The following is a 26,212-nucleotide window of genomic DNA, read 5'->3' on the forward strand; positions in this document are numbered from 1 at the left end:
AGAGCACAGAATCACCATCCGGGTGCGGCGGTCCTTAACAGAAAAGCCAAACTCATCAAATTCGACAGTGATTGGATTGTCACGGCAAAGTTGTCGAACAGAAAGAAGATTTTTGATGAGGGAGGGAGAGACGACAATGTTACGAAGAAGAATAGGTGATGTGCTAGTGATGATAGACCCGGTGCCAACATGCGTGATCGGCAGATGGTCACCGTTGCCAATGATGATAGATGCAGAAGTGGAAGATGGACGCAAGGAGGAGAGTGTACCGGGGTTCGCGGACATGTGTGTGGTGGCACCCGTGTTGAGGTACCAGTCGGAGTTGCTCCCGGACGAGGAAGGGCCGGCGATGGCGCTGTGCAGCGCAGCCTGTAGGGACGCCATGTCCAGAGCCTGGTTGGGTGCGGCCGCCGCGCCAGGAGCAGCACCGTACGGTGGAGGAGCCGCCGCCGTAGCCGTACGGGTTGGGGTAGGGCGGCGCCATGGCCATCATCGCCTGCTGGTTTGGAGTTCCGGGACGCGGCCCAAGCACGCCGGAGCCAGGAGCGCGCCACGGCATAGGCCACGCTTGGACGAGGCCGGTCCAGGAGTTTGTGCCCGGCGCCGGGGCAGGTAGAGACGGCGCCCGTGGTGAAGGCGGGGCAGGCGATGACGAGGAAGAGCCCCCCCTCCCCCCCCCCCCCGGTTGCCGCGGCCACGCTTGCGTGGGCGGCCACGACCACGGCCGCCCGACGGAGCAGAGTCAGGTGCAGGCGGGGTGGGCGCAGGGCCGGGCGAGCGTGCAGCGTAGAGCGCATGGGCAGCCTGTTGACGTGCTAACTGCTCAGCGCGGTGCTCCTCCAGGAGAAGAAACGAGCGCGTCTGGAGGAATGTGGGCAGCGGCACGCGCGCGGTGATGTGCGGGATGGCGTTGTGGTACTGGCGGTTGAGGCCGCGGAGGAGGTGGAAGACTTGGCGCGTCTCCGTGACGGGCTGTCCCAGATCGCGCAGTTGGTCGGCGTAGAGCTTGAGCTTGGTGCAGTATTGCATGATGGTGAGGTCGCCCTGCACAACCGCGTGGTACTCGGCATCGATGTAGACCGCACGAGACAGCTGGTTTACCCGGAAGATGTCGTCGACGGCCGTCCAGACGGAGAGCGCGGTGTCTTCTGGTTCCATCACAGCATCAAGCAGCTCGGGGGAGATCGTCACGTACAACCAGTGGACGATGGCATGGTCGGCCATCACCCACTCTGGGTCAGTGGAGTACTCAGCGGCGGCGGCGTCGACGTGGTCGCGCAGGCCGAACATGCCGAGAACTGCATCGAAGTGGCGGCGCCACTGAGCATAGTTCTCGACGGTGAGGTCGAGGACGACAAGGACGTGGCGGCGGATGTCCACGGTCTGGAGAACCGAGGAGGCAAGGGCAGTCGGAGCGGGCGCCGCAACCGGCGCCACTGGAACGATGCGGAGGGGCGTCGGCGTGGCTGCGGCTGGAGGAGAAGCGGCAGGGGGCTGCGGCTGCAGAGGAGCGCCGGCGTCGCCGTCGCCGTCAGCAAGGGAGGAGGGTGGGGTCTAAACTGGGTTGGTTTCCATGGCAGCAGCGGAAGGGTTGGCGGAGCTCTGCCCAAAGGGATTGTGCAGGTCCTGCTCAGGTACCATGTTGACGAGGAATAGGACTCAACTCACCCGCTTCCATTCATCTAACGCTGCATATATACAGTTTACAAGAGCAGTTCAGAGAGAACGTGTGAGAGCCACCAGCTCCACTAACCCACGATGCAAAGCACGTCTCAGAGAGAGAGATCATGCGGTGACTACGCATACATACACACACCAGTACATATTCTGCTAACAATATGAACCATGCAAATGTACACCATAGTTCTTATTAGTATTTTTTCTACCTTGCAGCTCACTCGGTTCAAAACAGTGACGACCTCCTCTTGATGATATTTCGAATATTGATTAACATTCCTGAAGAAATCTGTGTACAACAACTGAGCTCGTTGTTGTGATCTACCATCGTCAAAGACCTTGATATTTGATATTTATCGCCTGCTGGTGCCGTGGGTGTTGGCAAGGACATTTCCGTAGCCCTCAATGCCGCCTCCCTTCTCAGTACCGGGATCTCCCCGCAGCCCCCTTCTTGAAGCGTTGATTCTGCCCCTGCCCATATAGGTTTCTGCTACACAATAATATACGTCTCTCATGCAATCTGAATGCTATACATACAACACTAACATGCTAAAGTCATATACCCCACAAGAACTAAAAGCTGCCGTTTCATTCAGGTTCTACATTAGCAATCTACAGTGTAGTAACATCTTTGAATCATTATTTATATATGAAATCTATCATATTATTTATTCAAATTGTTATCTTATTTGATATGTCAGATATGTGGATGTTGCTCTGAAAATTCACGACAAATTCACCTGAAGTGCAAAGACATCACTTTGTCCCGAGAGTTTTTTGGCCACAAGAAAATTCAGACGTACAGCGCATATGAACTATGAACTTTGCCAAAGAAAAAATCTTCAGTTTGTTCACATAATCAAGACCTTAGAATTCATGTTCCTTCTAGATTTTATTCATCTTGGTCGTGTTGCCCATGTTCGATTCTGAATTTCTGACAACAATATATCGTTCTCCACCCATCTTCTTGATCAGACGAGGAAAATACTAGTCTCTTCATTTGGGGATCCTCTGATTAGCTTACACTAGCATATATGCCCGTGCGTTGCAACGGAAGCATCGTTGGACGGAGCCACGGCAAAGACGCTCTACGCATTAATCATGGAACGAGCTTTAACACCGATAGTAATGTAACTTCTACAAAATATTAAATCCACACTTAGTTAGCTTTATAGCTTCACACATACTTTTCGCAGCAACACCAATTGACCTCACAAAGAAATGCATCCGACTTTACATCAAAGATGGTCATCCATTAGGCATTCATGTGAGAGGAAGCCGCATACCGCCTGACCCCCGCGTCGCCCGCATCGGGCGACACGGGGGAACCCTAGCCGCCAGCGCCCGGAGCCCCCCGTCCATTTGCTCCCGCGCCGCCGCCGCCGGAGGGCTGGCCGGCGAAGCCGCGCCGAGCCCTGGGATGGTGGCGTCGGGGCTGTTCTTCACCGACGAGCTGCTTCTCTGAGCTCTCCCCATCCTCCATGTCCTCACCGCCCGCCCCCGCATCCCCGCCGCCGGAGGCTGGCAGGCACGGTCGCGCCGTGTCCTGGCTCTCCTCCGACGTGCCTCCCCTTGTTGCGGCGTCCCCCGCCCCTCACCCACCCCCAAGCTATGGGTGCTCTGGCGGCGCTGGTTGCCGGGCGACGGCTGCCTCCCGCAGCACGCCGGCCGGGTGCGTGGCTGGTGTGAGCTCCCTCACGCGCCCCCTCCACCCTGCAGGTGTGGCTTCGGCCCGGCGGCCATGGACGCGTCCCCAACCCCCTCCATGGCTGGCCGGTGCGGCTCCAGATCCGGTATTCCGCGTGTGCTGCGTCCCTTCCGGCTCCTCCGGCTCGCCGGCATATCTGATGCTCTGCTCCAACCCCTACAAGTGACTCAGTTGACCAGCATCCACCCCGGTGCGGCTCTGAATCTGGCTTGCTACTGGAGCTGCGCCCCCTTTCCGGCTCCTTGGCTTGTCGGCATCACTGTGGCACCGGTCCGAACGGCCTTGATCTGCGCTCCTCTCCAGATCCTGGTTCATTCGGGTCTTTGGTCACCTCCGCTTCGCCTACGCGCATCTATTTCGGCCCAGACCCAACCTCACCCCGTCTTCCACCTGTCCCGTAGCTCTCACGTCCGGCGACATCCGGTGCCTTCTTTGGCAGCGGCCGTAGCTCACTTTCCTGTGGTGGCGGTTCCAACCAACAACTTGGCTTCATCTTCTTCGATCTTGCTCCGACGGCTTGGGATTGCTCAGATCTGGCCAGGCGAAATCGGTGCTCGACCTTTCGATGATGGCAGCGGCGACAGCATCTGCTTTATTGGGAGCTGTCATCTGCTTCATTCAGACCATCTGGCCTGCGAGGGCTGCGTATGATCTCGAACAGAGCATCTTCTCCCTCTCTGCCGGTATTGTCCGCCATAGCTTTTATTTAACTAATTCAGAAGAAATATAAAACAATTTAGTATTCAAATTACAATGCATGGATGCAATCAATAAGGAAAAACTGAATCATAGTACATAATATGCATCGTCTCGGATAATATATAATCTCGAATACATCGTCTCGAATAATATATAATCTCGAATACATCATCTCTAATAATATATATAATCTCGAATACATCGTCTCGAATATTATATATTGAATACATCACTAGCTAGGTAGCTAATAAAGATCGAATAGTACAGACAAATCTAGGTCACTCGCGGTTCCTAAGGCACGGGCAGTGGACACCCAAAGAGAAGGAACCATCACAGGATCATATATCCGATCATCTGCCCAAACAACCCGCCAGGTATTGGAGAACCTGACGTCCGTAGCAGCCATGTAGCGACGGATGTGCTCGTCCTCCTCCCTGACACGGCGACGCACCACCTCCGGCGGGGCCGGCTCCCTCTACACCGAATGTGGCCCACACGAACGCCACCAAAGGAGATCAGGGTCGACGACGGGACCCGGGGCCGGGTTCCTCACCAAGCGGCGTGCCCCTGAAGGTAGCACCTCCCAGTGCCAGCCCGGCGGAGCCCAGTCCCGGACATGGGTCCTCTGAAGCAGGACGTCGTCGCGAACGGGTCGACGGCGAGGATGCGGGTCGGGCATCGTCAAGAAAAAATGCTATACGCCGCAAAAGTAACTTTTTTTAAATGATTGGATTGTGACTTATATGCAAATTCTAAATTTCTAACTAAAATTATAAGAAACTAAAAGCTAACATTTCTATAGCAATTTGAAATTAATCTAATTCATCTAGCTAAAACTAACATTTCTAAAATTTCTAACATTTCTATAACATTTATAACATTTCTATATACTATTTGACATTAATCTAATCTAATTAATTAATTCATCTAAAAGATTTGTAAAAAAAACAGAAAAAACTAAAAACAGAATCGTGTGTCTGTGTGTGTGCGTGCGCGCGCGCGCGGGTGCACCTACGGCGCCGGCGGCGCGGCGGCTTCGATTGGAGGGGGGAGAGGGGCCGGGGAGAGGGGCTCACAGCTGTAGCGACCCGACCCGAATGGATCAAGTCTCTGTGTTCCGGTGTCATCCCTGGATCAGTAATGCTGACACCACACAGTACTTCGAAGGATTTATAGCAGAGTGGCAATCACACACTTATTACATCGATGTCGCAAAAGAAAACTTGTTACAATAAATATGGCTTAAGGCCATCTAGGGCTACCTCCGGCGAGGGGCTCCGGCGAGGGCTCCGGCGGCAGCGGGCTAGGGCGGCGGCGGCGGCTTGGGGCGGTGGCGGCTTAGGGCGGCAGCGGCGGCTTGGGGCGGCGGCGGCTTAGGGCGGCGCGGCTTGGGGTGGAGAGAGGAGAGGGGGGGAGTAGTATATATAGGAGGGGGGGAGACTTTGCTTGGGGGAGGGGGCAAAGGAGGCGCCGGCCAGAGTCCATCTAGGACTCGGCTCGGGCGGTGGCCTGGCTGGCGCGCGCGCTGGGAGGCTGGGGCGGCGGCGGCTTGGGCCTGGCCCAGGCGGCTGGGCCTGCGGGATTTTTTTTAAATCGTTACGCGCGCAGAAAAACAAAAGAAAAGAAAACTAAACGAACTCCAAAATTTCTAAAGTAAATTTTCCCCGACTCCTAAAAATGAGTCGAACAAAATGAACTTTTCTCTCCGGGCCTAAAATGCAATTTTTGAAAACACGCATTTTTCCCTATCCAAATAAAATGTAAACAACACCGGAAAAATCAAATTTGATTTATTCATTAAATCTTCATTTTTCCTAAATTTTGGGAAAGTCATATCATTCCCTCTCATATAATTTGATATTGGAAAAATAATTGAAGATGAAATAAATAAATCAAATGATCCTCTTTTCAAAATTTGAGAAAACTCTCTCCGAGGGTCCTTGAGTTGCGTGAAATTTCTAGGATCAACCAAAATGCAAGAAAATATGATATGCATGATGATCTATGTATAACATTCCAAATTGAAAATTTGGGATGTTACAACAGCGCGGGCGACGGCCACGGCGATGGCGAGGCGACGGGAAGGCGGGGCGACGGGACGGCGAGGCAGAGGGGACGGCGACGGACGACGACGGGGACGGCGATGGGGGCGGCGACGACGGACGGCGACAGGGGCGGCGACGGGGCAGATGAGAAGAAGCAGAGGGAGAACGAACTGACGAAGTTTTTTGAAGTGTTTTCTTATATAGAACCCACCTTTTGTATCGGTTGGAGCCACCAATCGGTACTAAAGGTCTGTTTTGGCCAAGCGAAGTGGTGGGAATGCACCCCCTTTAGTACCGGGTGGTGGCTCCAACCGGTACTAAAGACCCCCCATTTAGTACCGGTTGGAGCCACGACCCGGTACTAAAGGTGGTGCGCTGCCAGGCGAGCGGCGCAAAGTTTAGTCCCACCTCGCCGGGCGAAGGGCAGCCGCACTGGTTTATAAACCCAGCCGCGACTGCTCCCTCGAACTCCTCTGTATAGCAGGCTTCTGGGCCTAACTATGGCGCGTTGCCCTGTGAGCCTGCTGGGCCTTCTGGGCCTGAATTTGCACACCCGAGGTCTGGCAGGCCCACTGGGCAGCGCCCCAACAAATTTTTTATATAGTTTTTTCTTTTCTGCATTATTTATTTCTGAGTATTTTTTTATTTTCTGCTTTATTTATTTTCTTCTATTTATTTTGAGTAGTTTTTATATATAGTTTTTCTCTTTTCTACTTTATTTATTTTCTTGTATTTATTTCTGAATAGTTTTTTATATAGTTTTTTCTGCTTTATTTATTTTCTTCTATTTGTAGTGCTTTTCAGAGTTTATTTATAGTGCTTTTCAATTTCAGGGCTATTTAGCTCAAAACAAATCAGTAAATGCATTAAAAATAGCAAATTATGTCAGAAAGGGTTGAAAGTTGATGACGTGGGTTTGAATGGCGCCTGCTGAACGAAAAAAAGAGTCCAGAGTTGTAATAAGTTATTAAAATTTTGAATTGCCGGTGTAACAGATGAGTTCTCGTCCCAAACCCTGATACTTCGAAAAGATTGTCCAGTTTGTACACGAAGTGCATCCAAGTTTTGCCGTGACCCTCTCTACTTTTTTGCAAATGCTATGTGGGTGAAATAATGATACCATGCAAAGTTTCAACATTTTCAGAGTTTATTTTGTAGTGATTTTCAATTTCACGGTCATTTAGCTCTCTAAACAAATCGGTAAATGACTGAAAAAGAGCAAATGATGTCAGAAAGGGTTGAAAATTGTTGACGTCACTTTGAATGCTGCATACTGAACGCAAAAAAATTCTGGAGTTCAAATAAGTTTAAAAAAAATGAAGTAACCGTGTAAGAGATGAGTTCTCATCCGAAACCCTGATACTCCGAAAGAGATTGTCTAGTTTGTACACGAAGTGCGTCCAGTTTTTGCCATAACCCTCTCTACTCTTTTGCACATAATATGTGGGTGAAATGATGATACCATGCCAAGTTTCAACATTTTCAGAGTTCATTTTGTAGTGATTTTCAATTTCACGGTCATTTAGCTCTCTAAACAAATTGGTAATGACTGAAAAGAGCAAATGATGTCAGAAAGGGTTAAAAATTGACGACGTCGCTTTGAATGCTGCATACTGAACGCAAAAAAATTATGGACTTCAAATAAGTTTAAAAAAATGAAGTAACCATGTAACAGACGAGTTCTCGTCCGAAACCTGATACTCCGAAAGAGATTGTACAGTTTGTACACGAAGTATGTCCAGTTTTTGCCGTAACTCTCTCTACTATTTTGCACATGCTATGTGGGTGAAATGATGATACCATGCCAAGTTTCAACATTTTCAAAGTTCATTATGTAGTGATTTTCAATTTCACGATCATTTAGCTCTCTAAACAAATCGGTAAATGACTAAAAAGAGCAAATGATGTTAGAAAGGGTTGAAAATTGACGACGTCGCTTTGAATGCTGCATACTGAACGCAAAAAAGTCTGGAGTTCAAATAAGTTTAAAAAAATGAAGTAACCGTGTAACAGACGAGTTCTCGTCCGAAACCCTGATACTCCAAAAGAGATTGTCCAGTTTATACATGAAGTGTGTCCAGTTTTTGCCGTAACCCTCTCTACTTTTTTGCACATGCTATGTGGGTGAAATGATAATACCATGCCAAGTTTCAACATTTTCAGAGTTCATTTTGTAGTGATTTTCAATTTCACGGTCATTTAGCTCTCTAAACAAATCGGTAAATGAATGAAAAACAACAAAATGATGTCAGAACGTGTTGAAAATCGATGACTTCGCTTTGAATGGTGCATACGGAACGCAAAAAAGTCTGGAGTTCAAATAAGTTTAAAAAAATGAAGCACCCGTGTAACAGATGCTAAGTCAGCAGAGAGTGAGGGGCGGCCGGCGGGGGAGGACCGGCGCGGGGGGATTGAGGGGGAGACCGAGTGAGTGGAGAGAGTGAGGGGCGGCCGGCGGGGGAGGACCGGCGCGGGGGGATTGAGGGGGAGACCGAGTGAGTGGAGAGAGTGAGGGCGTAAACATGTAAAAATATACATAAAAAATACATTGATTATCAATGATCTTTTTGTGTACAATCTGAATTATCAGTATGAGTCCTCAACGGTTTAGAAACCGGTGAAGACTCATATTGCGACCACAAATTCTACACATAGAGTTCAATGAAGACCAAGTGCTTGTGATAGTTTGAGAAGTAACATATTCAAGGTGGTAAAAATCTTGCTAGGGGAGCGAGGTGGGACTAAGATCAGCCTGCCACAACCTCTTTACTACCGGTTCTTGCCACGAACCGGTACTAAAGGGGCTGGCCGGGCCCCAGCCCCTTTAGTACCGGTTCGTGGCATGAACCGGTACTAAAGATATCCTCCCGCCTAGCCGTTTGAACCGGCACTAATGGTAGTGCCGGCTCAAATGCAAACCGGGACTAATGTGTCTCACATTTGACCCTTTTTCTACTAGTGTTGCTTTTGAGATTGCTAGGAGCCTATCGGTATCTGCCATAGTTGGTTCTTGTAGGTACTGAGGTCCGAACACCTCGACCACGGCAGTTGCAAACCTGACCATGACATCTCCGCATGTGCTCTCACACATCCGTAGGTACTCGTCCCACGAATCAGCGGTCGTGCCATATGTAAGCATCTGGAGTGCGGCCATGCACTTCTGATAACCAGAGAAGCCAATCGTTCCCACATCGTCCTTCTTCAGGATAAAGTAGTCATCATACAACCGGATGCCATGGTACGAACGATCGAAGACAATCTTGCGCATCCGAAACACCGATGAAAATGGTCATCGAATAGTGCATCAGGGGTGAAGTGCTCAGGGTGTGGCGTGGTGGCCGGGGTGGTGGAGCGGTGGTGACAGCAAGAGAGAAAGAAGGAAGGAGAGAAAATGGGGAGGACGGAATCGCGCGGTCCGGGAAGGGTTTTTGGTGGGCCTGCGGTGTCGCATTCGTACATTTCGTGTATCCGGATGTCTGCAAACCTCCCCCACTTTTATCTCCATTTTGCAGGAGAAATCGCGACCGGACCATCCCGTGGACTGACGCGGGACCGCGTTAGATGGCTTCCATGATCTGGACAGCGTGGTCTAAACGTTTACGGGAGGTTTAGGGGTCTGTCTTGGAGATGCCCTTAGTAGATTTTCTGACTACATTATATTGTTCGAATGTGTAGTTTGTTTTGTGCTTGTTTCGTGTACCTCTTTTTTCCTTTATATTTAGATTGGCTTGGAATTGGAACTAACCTAACTAGCCGTAGCCCGTCAAAAAAAAAAACCCCTAACTAGCCGTAGCGCTCATCCTGTCTATAAATATACGTATATTGGCCTTCCTCCGTCTCTCACCTCCGTCTCTTGATCTTTTCTTCTCAAAAGCCAAAGCGAGAGAAGGAGATACACCAAGCCTAGCCTACTCTTCTCTTGCCGCCGGCGACGCGTAGCGTAGGCATGGCGCAGCAGGAGGCTCCTCCGTACCTCAGGTTCCTGTGCCGCCGCGTACGCTTCGGGGACAGGTGCCTTGCAGATTTCTTTTGCACAGGCTGCCTGAGGGCAGTCTGTTCGCATTGCTGCCCGGCGCACGTCGGGCGTCACCACGCTAACGTGGAGGGAATCCATTATGCTCATGTACGTGTTCTTGCGAACTTTTCTTTTCTTGCTGGTTTGCAGTTCATCTTTGTGCCCCCGTGTTCTTTTGCTGATCCCAAGAAACATTCTTGTTATCGTGTATCGCAGGTCCGGCGCTTGGAGCGAGGTTTCGGACCTTCCATCCTGTACGCAGACATCAAGGACTGCGGCTACACGTTCGACAGAGTACGGCGTGCGAACTACGGGGCGGATCGCTATGTGCCGCTGCGTCGGCGCACATCGCACCATGACGCAGTTGACCAGATGTGCGGGTCGTGCAACGACCCTCTGAGGACGGGGGGTTTCTGTTCCGCTAGCTCTTGTAGTAACATAAACAACCAGGTCTTTCAGGTCCAGGATCTAGATGGATTCGAGGAGGGCGAGGTAGAGTACGCGGTGCAGATAGTGCCAGACCCGCGGGACACCCCACACGGATTCGGCCCGGGACATTGTCTCCGGTGCACCGCGGAGCGCTTCTGTTCGGTCCTGTGCAAGGTACTCACCGGAACATGTAGACGGTGGCACTAGAGTGTAGTTTGTGTTGACGCGATGCACAATTTCATTGTTTTTTTTCTGTTTGCAGATTAACTTCATGTTTTTTACTGTACTGCAGGCATTCTCGCTCGACTGGCTGGGACGGAACCCCATGGCCTTCATTGGAGTCTGAAGAGCGAGGACGCTTTGCAACCGGACGCCAAGTCAACGAGGATTAGTTTTTTAATTTTCCTTTTGATGAGGTGGTCAAACAGGGATTATGGGCATGTGTTCTATTTTGAGGTGGTCAAACAGGGATTATGGGCATGTGTTGGGTTTAATTAGATGTCTGTTAGGGATATGATGGAATTCTACTTTGGTTATGGATAACTGGCCGGTTATTTTTTGATTAATTGGCAATTTCCTTGGATTTATTTGTTTATTGTGCGAGGGGATTAATTTTTTGGATTTTTTTGAAATTTATTTTTAAATTGCAAAATTCCCCTTCTGATTCTCCTCCGCCGCCGGTGGATCGACGTCCGGCGGACGGAACGGAATCCATTGGCGGCCCCCACCAGTCGGAGCTGACTAGGCAAGAAAGGTCCTCGCCGGCAGCTTGACTTGGTCTCCTCTCTCTCTCTCGCCCACCCCCTCTCTCTCTCGCGCGCGCATTACAACAAGCACCTTGCGTGCATCAGCAACAGCCGGGGAGGGAGCCGCGACCACCGCCGACTACGGGACCACGGCGGAATGATCGCCGTGGTAGCCGGAGCCATCGTCGAGTTAGGAGGGGGTGCTGCCGCTCCCGGAGATCCACCTCCCGCGGGGTCCTCGCCGTCAACCAGTACCCCCGCGCGCGCATGCACGCGCTGATCGCCGCCTCCAGCTTCCGCGACATGGGCGACGCGCCGCCCTCCTTTCCGGGGAAGCGCCCCTTCAAGCTCGCCCTCGATGGCGACACGAGGTGTACAGGAACTTCCTGCACGCGTTCGAGCGGATGCTGGAGTCCCGGGGTATCGTCCCGACGACCACGGTGGTCGCCGGCCGCGGCAAGGAGAGCCCGGGCCGGCCCCTGCTTCCACATGCTCCGGACGCCACCGAGGTCCCCAACCTCCTTCCTCCTTCGTGCTCCTGCACCGTTCCGCGACTACCTCCGCTCGGTGCGGCCCTCGTCCTCAACATGTTCTGCGACTGCGTGCACGCCGTCGACGAGCTCGGCGTGCCTGCCTACGGCAGTGATCCGCCGAGTTCGGAGCTCGCGGGGAGGACGGGGACGGGAACTTGGACTGCTGCGCTCTGGACAATACGTTGCTGCTACTGCGCTGTCATGCCCGCGAGGTGCTTGTTGTAATGCCCATGAGAGAAAGAGGATGAGACGGCGGAAGAAACAGTCAAAACTGCCGCGCTGTTGTGTAAGTCCACCGTCACCTTTGCGGCTTATGTTGAACCTTGTTTGCAGAAGCCACTGTCATGCCCACAATTGTGGCGATGTTATGCTTTTTACTCCGTCAGCACCATGTCACCCCTTGTTCTGCTCAATGGTGAGCTCCTGATTAGGTTTTACACATCTATTGGATGATTGTGTTGGTTTGGGTTGCGCAGGTGCCGCCGCAGAAGTGCCACGGATTTGTAGAAATGGAGACGATGCAGGAGGAGTTCAGCGAGCACGACGTGAGTATTCCCAGCCCTTTCCCTTGTGGAGCTTAGTTAGCAATGTTGTGTGTGGTTAATCAACTGAAGAAAGGAATGTGCGCATGAGCTTGTTGTACTTTAGGTTTGCTGGCTATGTCGAAACTTTATTGCTGCCTTGTTGTATTGTATGAATCTGAAGTTTATGAATATGATGTACCATGCAGGAACTCATTCACCAAATGGCAGATATACTGTACACTGAGAACATGTCTAGATGAATAGGTTGATTCTATGGCCTGAAGTGAAAAGCTTCACCCTTCACTGTTTTGATCTGCACGGACTATACGGTTTCGTGAGGAATCAAGTCTCCTTTCTCTATTTCATCATAAGGTCAAATAAACAGTTTACCAAGTCTACTAATAGACTGTGGGATTCTTTGCTTCCAAGAGATGAACCTAAACTTGCAATTATCTACTATTGCTCATTCCCGAACACATATCTAAGTAGTGGTCTAAACTTGCAAAATCCTCTGTGCTCCTCCCCCCTCCTTATTTTGTTCTGCTCTCTTGACTAACTGGACCTTGGTATTGGTGTGGTTATGTAATGTGTATTAAGCATGCAGGATGCTGTGTATTGTGCTATATTAAGGCATGCATTTGGGACTCCATTTTCCAACACGGTGACTCTTATAGATGTTTTCATCTGCAAGACACTACAGCGAATGATCTGTTTTGTACAGAATATGAGGGTTGCAGGCTTGGAAGATTTCTTTATGAGACACTGAAGATGACCTACTACTGGAAGGCAGCTTATCGGTATTCGATTCAAGTGTGCTATACACACTTGACCATAGCTTTTCTGATGTTTACTAAGTTGTTTTAGTGCTTCTGACTTTGCATAATACAACTTTTTGCAGAGTGATGAATAAATAAATATATGAGCCGGAATGTGGTAATAAGCCGGGATTTGCTGTATACTTCAGATATCAAAATAGTCAATGTGTATCTTATCCTCAGTTCTCTAAAGTATGCTTTACACACTGTTTGAAGTTATGTTTATCACATAATTTAGCTATGTATGTTTGTCATTTCTTCAGTATAACTTAGTCCTAAAAATTGTAGAAATAGTGCTCGAAACATAGATAGCCTGTTTTGTGCTTAGATCGCCATTTCTAAAATTTTAGGACTAAGTTGTACTCAAATTGCATGTAGGGTGATGGCAATTCGTAGGAGTTCCTAGGGGTGATTTGTAGTATAAAAGCACAATCTGGCGCACAAGTAAGGTTCTTTTTGGGCATGGAATCAACCTGGAAAATATATCTATTATGTTGTTTATGGAGTGTTGCCACCTTTTAAAATAACTTCAAATAATAAAGTATATATTATATTAAAAAGAAACAAAAATGAACCCTTTCTATGTATTGACATTTACAACTTTTTCACAAGTGCATTGCGAACATTTTCTGAATTTCTCACATTGATTTGATACCCAAACCAAAAGCTTCTGCACTACATATGTCCCCAACAGAGGCCTCATAGATGTGCATATAAACAATAAATTCAGTTTTGTCTTAGTTCAGGAGTTACTGTGAGGAATATACTAGTACACAAAACTATGTTTAGCAACCAACTCTTAACTCTTTAGGGTGAATTTTTGGCACATCAGATATTGATGGACTAGTCAATGGGTTTACAATTTTTCAAATGAACTTCACAAATTCACATGGCGTCTCCAATGCTCACAAAATAGTACATTGTGTGAGCATGCTAGTTCCTATATATGAATACTTCCCCTTAATTCCGCACATAGAGGACATATAGGAATAAAATATTTCTACTCCTTGTAGTATCTGAGTCGATACATTTGCAAAAATGTGTGAAGATAGCTCAAGCTGTTACAGTGGCAAAAAATGTGGCAAGATAGCGCATTCTGTTGCATTTGCAAAAATGTGGCAAGATAGCTCATTCTTGTAAGGAAGCCCGGTGTTGCTTCTCATGCCAAACGTCTTGTGGTTCGGTTCTTGAATTGTGTTGCTGTCCTATCATGCAGTTTTTTTAGAATTTCAGATGTGCAGCTGGTGCTGCATGTGCTAGACTTGTTGGCTTTATTGAGCTGAAAATTTGGTCATGTGAGCTGTGCAACACAAGTGTAGTGGCTACCTCTTTAGTGAAATGTTCATACCTGCAAGTTTTCAATAATGTGTAAATGTACATGTACATGTACAAAATGATCCACTGCATATACTTTTTATTCATATGCATCTGCCCATTTTTCTTGGTGACATTTCTGTTTCTTGAATCCAGGTATATAAATTCAGCATGGTTTCATGGACCCTAGTATCTATTACTGTCATCTGCTACTTTGTTCTTTATATTTTATTCACGCCACCTGAATTAACAGAGAAAATCATAAGTGAAGGTCTGATATCCAAAATTTTATGTTGTCCTGTACATTATTTACATATGTTTTTGAACATTTTTTATTTGCTTTTGAAAGGTTCATTGAAAATGAAGTGGAAGAATTACCAAGGTGCTTAATCAATGTATGGAATCGAAAGAATACATGGAAATCAGAAATGCCCTTATTGTGCTCAGAAAGATTACTAGTATATTTCCTGTGATTCGAAAAAGTGGTATCAACCTCGAGAAAAGGGTAAATACATCATTACTCACCATTTATGATATGCTGCTGGCCTAAAGGGGAACAAGAGGGATGATCTGAAAGTACTGACAATTGGTGTACCTGCTGCTCTCAAGGTAAGTGTTACCACTTCTTCTGCTGCCTTTTTTTCCTTATCTGGAGACAATCATTTGTTATGATTATAACATATATGTGTGGATTGAGGTGCCTGCAAAACCTATTGCTCGTAAATAGAAACACTAAAAAAAGTTATTTCCCAACCACTATGATTAACTGGAGCATAACTATTCTTTGGATCTCCTACAGGAAATTAATCTGCAGATCTCTTAGCAGCAAAAGATCATAGCGTTCATGCAAAATCTACAGAGGGTAGGCAAATGCAATGAAAACCTGATGCTCAACATAAGAAGAATGTCTCGTCTACAAAAGGATCTGATAATCTTCCTCTGCACAGAGAAATGGTTCAGGGATTGCACGCGTTGCAGATGAACCTTCAAAAAATTTGTCCAATGATGGAGTTAAAGTCTTCAAGCCTACTGCAGAACCTGAGGTACCTCTCAGTTTATAGTGTGGAAAGTAACAATAGGGTAATTTATATGAAAAGATCATGTGAGCTTGGCTCCAAAAAGGTGTTTGGAATTGCAAAAACTTCCTGAAAGGGTGTATATTGCAGTAGTATGTGTATTTGTATGTTTTCATGCAAAATTTAACATTAATGGCCTGTCCATGCGCTATAAACGATTCAAAAATAATTTCTATTTTAGCCTTTCATCCTTGTCTTTTTTTCCGCAGAAGGCAAATAGATATACTTTTTTTCACAATTTTTTGCTAAGTGTATTTCTACGTATTAAAGTTTAGGATTTCTTTTTGAAACTTTCAAACACACTTCACAACAACAACAACAACAACAACAACAACAACAACAACAAAGCCTTTAGTCCCAAATAAGTTGGGGTAGGCTAGAGGTGAAACCCATAAGATCTCGCAACCTCATGGTTCTGGCACATGTATAGCAAGCTTTCACGCACCCCTGTCCATGGCTAGTTCTCTGGTGATACTCCATTCCTTCAGATCTCTCTTTACGGACTCCTCCAATGTCAAGTTCGGTCTACCCCGACCTCTCTTGACATTATCGGCACGCTTTAGCCGTCCGCTATGCACTAGCGCTTCTGGGGGTTGCGTTGAATATGCCCAACCATCTAAGACGATGTTGGACAAGCTTCTCTTCAATTGGCGGTACCCCAATTCTATCTCGTATATCATCATTCCGGACTCGGTCCTTTCTTGTGTGGCAATACATCCATCTCAACATGCGCATCTCCGCCACACCTAACTGTTGAACATGTCGCCGTTTAGTCAGCGAACACTCACTGCCATACAACATTGCAGGTTGAACCGCCGTCCTATAGAACTTGCCTTGTAGCTTTTGTGGCACTCTCTTGTCACAGAGAATGCTAGAAGTTTTGCGCCACTTCATCCATTTGGCTTTGATTTGATGATTCATATCTTTATCGATATCCCCATCCTTCTGCAGCATAGACCCCAAATATTTAAAGGTGTCCTTCCGAGGCACCACCTGCCCATCAAAGCTAACCTCCTCCTCATGCCTAGTAGTACTGAAACCGCACCTCATGTACTCGGTTTTAGTTCTACTAAGTCTAATACCTTTTGATTCCAAGGTTTATCTCCATAGCTCTTAACTTCCTATTGACCCCGTCCGACTATCATCGACTAGAACCACATCATCCGCAAAGAGCATACACCATTGGATATCTCCTTGTATATCCCTTGTGACCTCATCCATCTCCAGAGTGAAAAGATAAGGTCTCAAAGCTGACCCCTGGTGCAGTCCTAATTTAATCGGGAAGTCATCAGTGTCGCCATCACTTGTCCAAACACTTGTCCTTAATGTACTTTACTAGAACTTTGTGTTTCTCCAAGGCCCACCACATGACATATCGCAGTATCTTATCGTATGCCTTCTCTAATTTAATGAACACCATATGTAGGTCCTTTTGCTCCCTCTATCTCTCCATGAGTTGTCGTACCAAGAAAATGGCTTCCATGGTCGACCTCTCAGGCATGAAACCAAACTGATTTTTGGTCACGCTTGTCATACTTCTTAAGCGGTGCTCAATGACTCTCTCCCATAGCTTCATTGTATGGCTAATGAGCTTAATTCCATGGTAATTAGTACAACTCTGAAGATCCCCTTGTCCTTGAAGATTGGTACTGATATACTCCTCCATTCTTCTGGCATCTTGTTTGCCTGAAAAATGAGGTTGAAAAGCTTAGTTAGCCATACTATAGATATGTCTCAGAGGCCTCTCCACACATCAATGGGGATACAATCAGCGCCCATTGCCTTGCCTCCTTTCATCGCTTTTAAAGCCTCCTTGACCTTCGGCTCTTGGACTCACCTCACAAAATGCCTGCTAGTATCATCAAAGGAGTTGCCGAGTTCAATGGTAGAGTTCTCATTATCCCCATTGAACAGCTTGTCGAAGTACTCCCGCCATCTGTGCTTAATCTCCTCGTCCTTCACCAGGAGATGGTCTGCTCCGTCCTTGATGCATTGGACTTGGTCAACATCCCTCGCCTTCCACTCTCAGATCTTGGCCATCTTATGGATGGCTCTTTCGCCTTTCTTCGTGTCTAACCGCTGGTAGAGGTCCTCATACGTCCGACCCCTGCTTCACTCACAGCTCGCTTTGCGGCCTTCTTTGCCACCTTGTACTTCTCTATGTTGTCTGCACTCCTATCTAGGTAGAGGCGTCTAAAACAATCTTTCTTCTCCTTAATAGCCTTCTGGACATCATCATTCCACCCCCAGGTATCTTTAGCTTCTCTTCTATCTCCCTTGGACACTCCAAACTTCTCTAAGGCCACCTTATGAATGCAAGTCGCCATCTTCATCCACATATTGTTTGCATCACCTCCTTCCTCCCAAGGGTCCTCCTTAATGACCCTCTCCTTGAACGCCTAAGCTACCTTCCCCTTGAGCTTCCACCACTTCGTTTGAGCGACTTCGGCACGCTTATCCCACTGGACACAAATCTGAAAGCAAAAGTTAGCCACCACGAGCTTACGTTGAGGGACAACACTCTCTCTAGGTATCACCTTACAATCTAGGCACGCACGCCTGTATTCTCTCCTCGAGAGGACGAAATCAATCTGGCTAGAGTGTTGACCACTACTAAAAGTCACTAGATGTGATTCTCTCTTTTGAAAGAGGGTGTTAGCTATGATCATGTCGTTGGCTAGAGCAAAGCTTAATACATCTTCTCCTTCTCGATTCCTGATGCCATAGCCAAAGCCCTCATGCTTCCCTTCAAAACCTGTGTTAGATGTAACCACGTGGCCATTGAGGTCTCCTCCTATGAAGAGCTTCTCACCAATTGTTACACTCCTGACCATGTCCCCCAGGCCTTCCTAGAATTCCCTCTTGGTGTTCTCATTGTGGCCTACTTGTAGGGCATACGCGCTGATGACATTGAGAACTAAGTCCCCAACTACCAGCTTGACTGGGATAATCCGGTCCTCATGTCTCTTGACGTCTACCACTCCATGCTTGAGGCTCTTGTTGAGCAAGATGCCTACTCCATTTCTATTTGCAGTCGTCCCCGCGTACCACAGCTTGAAGCCGGTATCCTCGACCTCCTTCCCCTTCTGTCCCCTTCATTTGGTTTCTTGGACGCAAAGGATATCAACACCTCTCCTCCCCGCTGTATCAACTAGCTCCCGAAGCTTACCTATCAGGGACCCTACGTGCCAGCTACGTAAGCGGATCCTCCTAGGCTCGACTAGCTTCCTTACCCTTCGCACTCGTCGAGTCAAATGCAAAGACCCTTGCTCATTTTCCAGTACACCGGGGCGTTGATGTACCGCGCCACTAAGGATGCGATGACCTGATCCTTGCTCACTTGCCGCCCGACACTTGCCCATTTGACACCACACCTAGGTTCCGATGTGGCGCGTCGTTGAGAGGGTTACGCCCCAACGAAAATCTTTTGGGTTTCATCTCCATAAAAGTGTCTGAGTTTTCACGTTGGCTCGCCAAGCCTATCACAACCCTCCTCCTTTACACGGGCTTGGGACCGGCTATGTTGAAACAAGATAGGCGGAGTTAAACTTTCGAACACACTTCTTATTTAAAAATTTCAAAACAACGGTGTCAGGTGTTCTTGGTAGCACAAAAACCATGTCATCAATTTATGGTCCCTTGGTATATCATGGAACATGGCATTTACTAATGAGCCTTTTAGACTTTAGTACTCAAAATTTGGTTTGCATTGTTTCTAATCATTTTTACTGCAACAGACAAGCGTGCTGTACTCAATGCTGCAGAGGTATGTAAGAATGATGCGAGAAGGAAGAAGCAAACCTGGGAAATCTACCAGCAGGGGTCTTAATCGACAAGCTTATTGATAGAGAAGTATTTTCTCAGGCAACTGACAGTGTGCTGGACACTAGTCCCACTAGTTGGTTTGTGACGGTGTGCTGGCACCAATGGTAATGTACATCCAGCGCCATGGAAGGTATCAGCGTCCTCCCAAAGATCAACAGTGTTGGCTAGACAGTAATGGAACAGCTAATCCCACCAGTGAAGGTCAATCTGCTGACTTGATTGATTCTACCATGAAAAACAAAAAAGATCTATTCCCATTGAGGAACAAGAGAGAACAGGTAAACAAAAGAAAGGGAGACTGAAGGCCGGGATGGTTACTTGACAGAACACCATACAGACAAAGAAAAAAAAAATGTACTCGCGGTTAGTAGATAAAATTCGTTGTGTGGGTCATGAGAGGCCAGGTTTATGCGCCTTGGTTGGTTGGTAACGAATGTAATTAGGGATGCCAGGTATGGCGTCAAGCTTCACCGAATTGTATTTTGGGTCTTGTTTTGACTGACATTTCTAAACTCTTTGAATAAATACTCATTGTTCGCTCGATCGTTGGGGAGTTCAGGCCCCTGCTCGCCCCCTTGTCTCTGCCACTGTCGGTGGGCAGGCTACCTCGCATGTTTAGACCGTCACCAAGCTGTGTGGATCTGTCATCACCAGAACGCGGATCCATCCCCTCACCAGATGTGGACATGGGTTGGCGCAAGATCTTCTAACCAAAATTTTCATCTCCTTTGATGGTGGGAGACAGCACAAGGAACAGGAGGTCATCATGCAGCAATTATCAAAGAAATTCGTGCTAGGGTAGTGCAGTTATTTGAAGCTTAAGTTTATTTATGAAAGTATAAGTAGAAATTTGGCAGACATGTTTGGCTGCTTCAGCCACATGACATTGTAAGTGTCCGTTGGGATATTGATATTCAATAATAAAGAGCCTAGTAGGGGTGTTGTGAGCGGTGATACTCTTTGGGGGATAAAACAACAGTTTTACTAAAAATCAGTCATCTGTTTTCAAATTGGCGTCAGGTCGTTTTTTCAGTGATCTGCGCTGGTCTGGTGATTTTTTCAGGCCCACTTTGTCTCGGTGCGTATCTGTGGATCCGTTTTGGTCATTTCCGCGCCCGATTCGCTCTGTTTTTCCGAGGCCCTGTGGAGGCTCTGGTCACTTCTCCACCCAAATCTGACAACGTGCTCCAGCCGATGGCCGACCTACGGCGGGGGCCTCCCTTTCTTCTCTCCGTTTGCTGCCTCTCCCCTAGCATGCGTGTCCCTTCCATGGCGCCTTCTCTCTCTCCCTCCCCTCCCATGGTGCCCCTCCCTCCCTTCCCATGGCACGCCTCCCTCTCCCTCTGTTCCTCACATGTCGCCCCTCTCCCTCCCTTCTTCCTATGGCGCTTCATTCCTCTGTCTTGGTGTCTGTCCCTCTCTCTTTTTGAACCCTGGAACACAAGCAGGTCTCAAATCCTAATTATCTCTATTTTTATAGGTTAATTCAGGTTCAGTTTTGCAAATTTGCAGCAATCAAGTCCTAATCCCTTTCTGCTGTTTCAGGTTGATTGGAGTTCAGTTTTGCAAGTCTGCGGCAGTTAATTAAAAAGAAGGTGACACCAATGCTATGTGAGGTGACATTTTGTTACTTTGTTGTGTCTAAATGGAACTGAAATGCTACCGTGTGCTTATTTTTTTAAAAGTGAAAGTCATGCTATCTTGTAAAGATAGTATAATACATATTCTAGGTACTAGATGTTCTGTTTTGATTCATGGTGTCCATGAATGTTGCAGTCTTGTGTGACATTCTGCACATATGAAAATCTGCAGCAATTTGCTATAAGCAGTACCCTGAATCCCATAGTCTGAGGTCTTCCATCATTTTATTATCTCCCTATACCTTTCCCAAGTTTTTTTTTCACACAAGCCCCTGTTTCTCGCTCATTAAGCTTGTACAGCGAGTATGCATGTCAGTGTTTCAGCCTTAGTAGTTGTCAGTATCACTATGCATCAGTCATCTGCATTGTTTCATTCTTTAGTTATTATTTATAATTAATTTGCCTTACTATTTATCATTTTCCAGTTTCCATATCATTCTTCATTTATCAGTCCAGTTATTCTCCATGTTGATTTCAGTATTTCACTGATTACTTTCATTTTTTCAATTTGTCCATGACAATTTTGGCGAGAAGGCGTTGCAGGTTGGGCCGCTGGAGTAAGAAGCTGCTTCTCCTGCTGCTGCATAGTGAGTAGTGTCTCATGTCTGCTTAGTTAGTGATTGCTTAGTACTCCTTTCTTTGTTAGTGATTGCTTAGTCCCGCTTTCTTCTTTCTTACAAACTGATGCAAAGATTCTGCACATAGGCCTTCTAGTTCACGCAAACTTATCCAAATAATCCAGTCAGCCCAGTCACTATTAGCACTTCGGATCTGCACCAAATATGACATGGTGCGTGTGGCATCTATCATATTAGTATATATGGTTAGTTGTATCATGTTGGTACTATAGCAAATAGCAAATCTTGGATCTTCCACTAGTATATCTAAAGCAGAATTGCACAAGCCAAGCTGAAAGAGATAGGGAGGTAGTGTCTACGATATAACAAAGGCTAGCTCAGAGAGTGGCAGGGAGCTAGCCTAGTCCGGTGATGGACTCTCCCATGGGCTCCTGGTGGTTGCAGTGGTCGCCGTCCTCCTCTGCTACCCTTTTATTTTATTTGCTTCATTATACATTTTTGTTGTTATTCAGTTTTGAGCATGCATGGATACTTGTTTCATGGTACTTTTTAGCATATACATTCAGATTTTGTTTTCTAGTTTTTGGGGGCGAAATCGAACTTGGTAAATCACATGGAGGTTCCCCCTTGTGGGCTAGTTCAGTATGTGTTGTCATGTTTTTGTGCGGGTATTTTCACTATTTTTCTAGCTTAATATGACCTTTTGCAGTCCAGGATTCACGCCCCCCCCCCCCCCCCCCCCCGAGATTATGTTTGTGTTTTGGTTAGTGTTACCTGAAATCTCACTCCCATCCTTCCATGTGAGATCATATTTTTTGTTTCTCATCGTTTTGCAGCAGCAAGGGTTGTGGTTTCTATGGGGCAGAGGTCGTCTAGGGGATGCTATGAACCCAACTTAGGTCCTGGTGATGGTTTCTAAAACAGTGAGACTTGCGGGGAGAGCAGTGCTCATGTTTTAGCCTTGTTTAGTTGTATTGCACTCCAGATCTGATCTTGTTTAGTCTTTAGTAAAAAAAAATCACCCAACTGCTTCAAGTTTATTCAATCTTAGCAGTAATACAGAAAATCATTAGTTATCAGTGTTTTTGTGTTTAATCCAATCTTATCTATCATTTTTTTTGTCAGCCTTCTTTCTCCCTGTTTTTAGTTCTGTTATCTGTTTTTTTAGATCATTGGTTATCATTCATAATTCAGTGTGTTTGTATTTAGTTTATCATTCAGCTTTGTATTTATTTTTTGTCTGTCATCTTCTTCTAGTTGATCAGTCCATATTGTCTTTCTTATCGGTTTTGTCATTAGTAATTAGTTACTAGTCTTGTTTTGTCCTCTATGTTAGTTAGTTCATCAGTGTATTTAGTTTTTAGTTATAATTTATAATTATTTTGCCTTACTATTTAGCATTTTCCAGTTTCCATATCATTCTTCATTTATCAGTCATCTGCATTGTTTCTTTCTCCCTGTTTTTAGTTCTCAGTTATCTTTTCTTAGATCATTATTTATCATTCATATGTCAGTGTGTTTGTATTTAGTTTATCATTTAGTCTTTGTATTTATTTTCTGTCTGTCATCTTCTTCTAGTTGATCAGTCCATGGTCTTTCTTATCGATTTTGTCATTAGTAATTAGTTATTAGTCTTGTTTTGTCCTCTATGTTAGTTAGTTCATCAGTGTATTTACTTTTCAGATTTTAAGCCTCTTTTTATTTCTTAGTAAATGTTAGTTTATTAGTCTTGTTTTTGCATTAATTAGTTTTGAAAAACTAACCCTATCTGTGTGTTGATTCCTCAGTTTTTCTTTTATTGTTTTCAATCTTGTTCATCAGTTCCTTTCAGATTTTTTGCTCAATTTGTGTATTTTTAAAATTAAACCGTATCAGTCTTCCATTTTTTAGGTCGATCAGTTTCATTCTTTGTTTTAATCTAGGTGTATTTGTTTATATCTAGAGCTCCCAATTAACCTGATTTATGAGAAAAGTTTTCATGGTCCAAACAACGCCTAAATTGGTTTCGATTATGAGGCTATGCCTTTTTTAAAATTATGGTTCTAAAAGCCAGGGCACACGTGCAACGAATTTTTCAGTGTCACGCTAGCGAAAGCCTTTTCATTAATGTGTTCACTTATTAGGTCTTCAGTCATTCGATTGTCATCTTGAGTCGTTGTAGTTCACTTATTAGGTTTACAGTCTTCTTTTCTCTTCTGCTATCTGTTTTATTCAGTCATTATTGTTCAAATTTCCTCTAATTTTCTTCATTTTATTCAAGTATAATTTTTCCTTGATCTTCTTTTGCTTAGTTACTCTTAGTTCTAGGCCATACAGAATGCTTAGTCATTCTTAGTTTTAGTAAATCTTCATTTATCAACAGTTTTTTATAGTTTGTTTTTACGTATAATTAGTTAACCCTAGTTGTACTCATATTGGATCTTACATGCTTATTCCTATCTAGTTTTCGGTCAGAGACCAGATGAAAGTAGTTTTCAGACCAGTATTACTACATATAGAAGAAAGGTCAGCCAGCATAGCGCTGCAAGTTCCACATTGTGTGCTCGCGCTAGGGATGGAATGGAAGTGTCATAAATTATATCATGGGATCAGTGCTCCTTTTTCTATGAGCTTGTATCATTTAGCTATTATTCAGTTTCTTGGAGTTTAGGCTTGGAATGGATTCGCTATACCATGGATCATGTGTTAACTTGTATCAGTGTTGTACTGGCCTCTCATACTTTTATGATTTGGATGAATAAGGTAACAAATTTCTTCTTTTGCATCATTGTCCTTTCATACATTTCAGATTTTGATGAATTGCAGGAGATCCTTATATTATTTCTTCAGTGTTTTATCAGTCAGTGAGCTAGAACCTAGTTCTTGGTCAGTTTAATCTTTCTTCGGTTTCTATATGTTCCTAGGTGAATTATCAGTACTGTTCAGTGTTACATTCGGTGTTTCATTACTTTCTTTCTTCAGATTTGTCCATGCTTTTCAGTTGTGATATATGGCACTTTTGCAAACTGTTTTTTTTTCTTCAGTTCTTCAAATTTTCTATCCAGTTTTTTTTCATTGTCTTATATCTCTCACTTTACTTCATTTGCTTTTTTGTACTCGTACTAATTCTCATTTCCTCATTATTATTCTTCAATCCTTTCTTTTTATATGACTTACCACTCTTTCAATCTTTCGCCCTTGTCATTTAATTTTTGCCAGTCTTGTCATTTAGCCATTCTTTTCTTATACTACTGTAGTAAGTTTGAGTGATGCAATTTTGAGTTTTGGTTCGCCTTGTCAATTGTGACAGCGGGGTCATTCTCAGTTCCTGATTTTTTTTTCTTGCAGGGTGTTATTTAATTGAACGGTTCAGAGTTTGAAGATGTTACTTAGGGACAACCAGAATTGTTCGATATTTCTCTGAAAATAAAAGAACCGCTTGATTATATAGAAGACAGGTGTCGACCATTGCTGAATTTTTTATTGAAAAGGCAGTAAGTATTTTAGGGTACCACATAGTGAGAAGACACACAATACCAGAGAGCAAGTTGCGTCAATCTCTGAGAGATCATCAAAGTTCAGTTCGACTACTGTACGACATGTCACCTTCTGACATCAGCTGAACACTGCTATCGACATGTCACCTTCTGACATCAGCTGAACACTGCTATAACTAAATGCCAGTCTATAGTTGGCCAGCTATCCCTGAATAACTGGAGAAGGCAGGTCCGTAGTTTGGGTATAATCTAGTTTGAGTACTAAACAGAAGTGTATGTACACAGCAAGGTCTTTGTTCAGGTTCAGAGATACTTGTACTGTTTAGGTTTCAGAGACACTTGTAAACCATTAACTGAATTTAGGATTCTTGTGTCCACGGCCAAGGTCTATCAGCACAAAAGGCCAAGGTCTATCAGCACAAAAGGCCAAGGTCACTAGTTTATTTTTTACATCTTTGTTTCAGTGTTGTATTCAGTCATCTTTCTCTCTATCATTGGTCATTCAGCTTTCAGTTATTAGCTTCATGATTAGTCATCTCTGTCTTGCATTGTTCTTCAGTCATGTTCAGTGTTATTCAGCGAACAGAGGTAACTGATATTCATGTTCACAGTATTATTATTTAGAATGTTACAGCTTTTGAGATTTTTTGTTTTTCTGCATGTTTCGAAATGCATGGCAGGAAGTAGTACGTGCAGCCTTTTTGTTTTTGAACAAGCAAAGGGAAATAAACATGCATGCTGGGGCAGATGGGTCTTCGGTGGTGCGGGGCTTTTTTGGGGTGTGTGGCTTGGTGTGTTCTGATGTGGGCTAACAGGTTTGGAGTCAAGCCCGGCAGGGGGAATTCGACTTAGACCGGGGATGAAAACAGTCTAATTTCCCCGAGCTGGGATAGAAACCCAAAATCAACTCAAGACACGTGGCAACAAATCATAGGACAGAAATTCGACCTAACCCCAAATAAAAATCAGACGACTTGAGAATAGACAGACCCTAAAACAATGTACATATGGCTATTTAATACTTCATCCGTCCTAAAATGTAAGACCATTTTTGATAGAGATTTGCATGCCTGCCACGACTAGATGTGGCTCTTGTGGTATTTTTTTTCTCT

The 26,212-nt window shown here is 45.6% G+C and overlaps 2 protein-coding genes across 16 annotated transcripts; one reads left to right on the forward strand and one right to left on the reverse strand.

The window, feature by feature from the left end:
• Positions 1–489: 489 nt before the first annotated feature.
• LOC147986086 (uncharacterized) lies at positions 490–3,153 on the reverse strand. The gene is made up of 3 exons (XM_087541868.1): positions 2,964–3,153; positions 1,669–1,688; positions 490–1,554 (listed from the first exon to the last, which is right to left on the reverse strand). Exons 1-3 carry the CDS (start codon positions 3,151–3,153, stop codon positions 490–492), a joined length of 1,275 nt encoding a protein of 424 aa, XP_087397994.1.
• An 8,123-nt stretch (positions 3,154–11,276) lies between these two features.
• LOC125538961 (uncharacterized) lies at positions 11,277–25,625 on the forward strand. 15 transcript variants are annotated; one of them, XM_087544446.1, is made up of 11 exons: positions 11,289–12,138; positions 12,329–12,397; positions 12,583–13,173; positions 13,275–13,383; positions 14,662–14,776; positions 14,855–15,114; positions 15,305–15,548; positions 19,319–19,858; positions 19,966–20,854; positions 20,952–21,022; positions 21,581–25,625. In XM_087544446.1, the coding sequence occupies exons 1-3, from the start codon at positions 11,587–11,589 to the stop codon at positions 12,634–12,636; spliced, it is 675 nt and encodes a 224-aa protein (XP_087400572.1). In that variant the 5' UTR covers positions 11,289–11,586; the 3' UTR covers positions 12,637–13,173; positions 13,275–13,383; positions 14,662–14,776; positions 14,855–15,114; positions 15,305–15,548; positions 19,319–19,858; positions 19,966–20,854; positions 20,952–21,022; positions 21,581–25,625. The 15 variants fall into 15 exon arrangements, with proteins under 15 accessions (XP_087400583.1, XP_087400582.1, XP_087400581.1 ...); XM_087544450.1 differs by lacking the exons at positions 19,966–20,854; positions 20,952–21,022; positions 21,581–25,625 and adding an exon at positions 13,570–13,635 and having other exon boundaries at positions 12,583–13,186; positions 19,319–19,949; XM_087544445.1 differs by lacking the exons at positions 19,966–20,854; positions 20,952–21,022; positions 21,581–25,625 and adding an exon at positions 13,570–13,635 and having other exon boundaries at positions 19,319–19,949.
• The last annotated feature ends 587 nt before the right edge of the window (positions 25,626–26,212 follow it).

Source organism: Triticum urartu, chromosome 2A (assembly GCF_056163025.1).
Source record: "Triticum urartu cultivar PI428250 chromosome 2A, HENAU_Tu73, whole genome shotgun sequence".
Taxonomy (NCBI): Eukaryota; Viridiplantae; Streptophyta; class Magnoliopsida; order Poales; family Poaceae; genus Triticum; species Triticum urartu.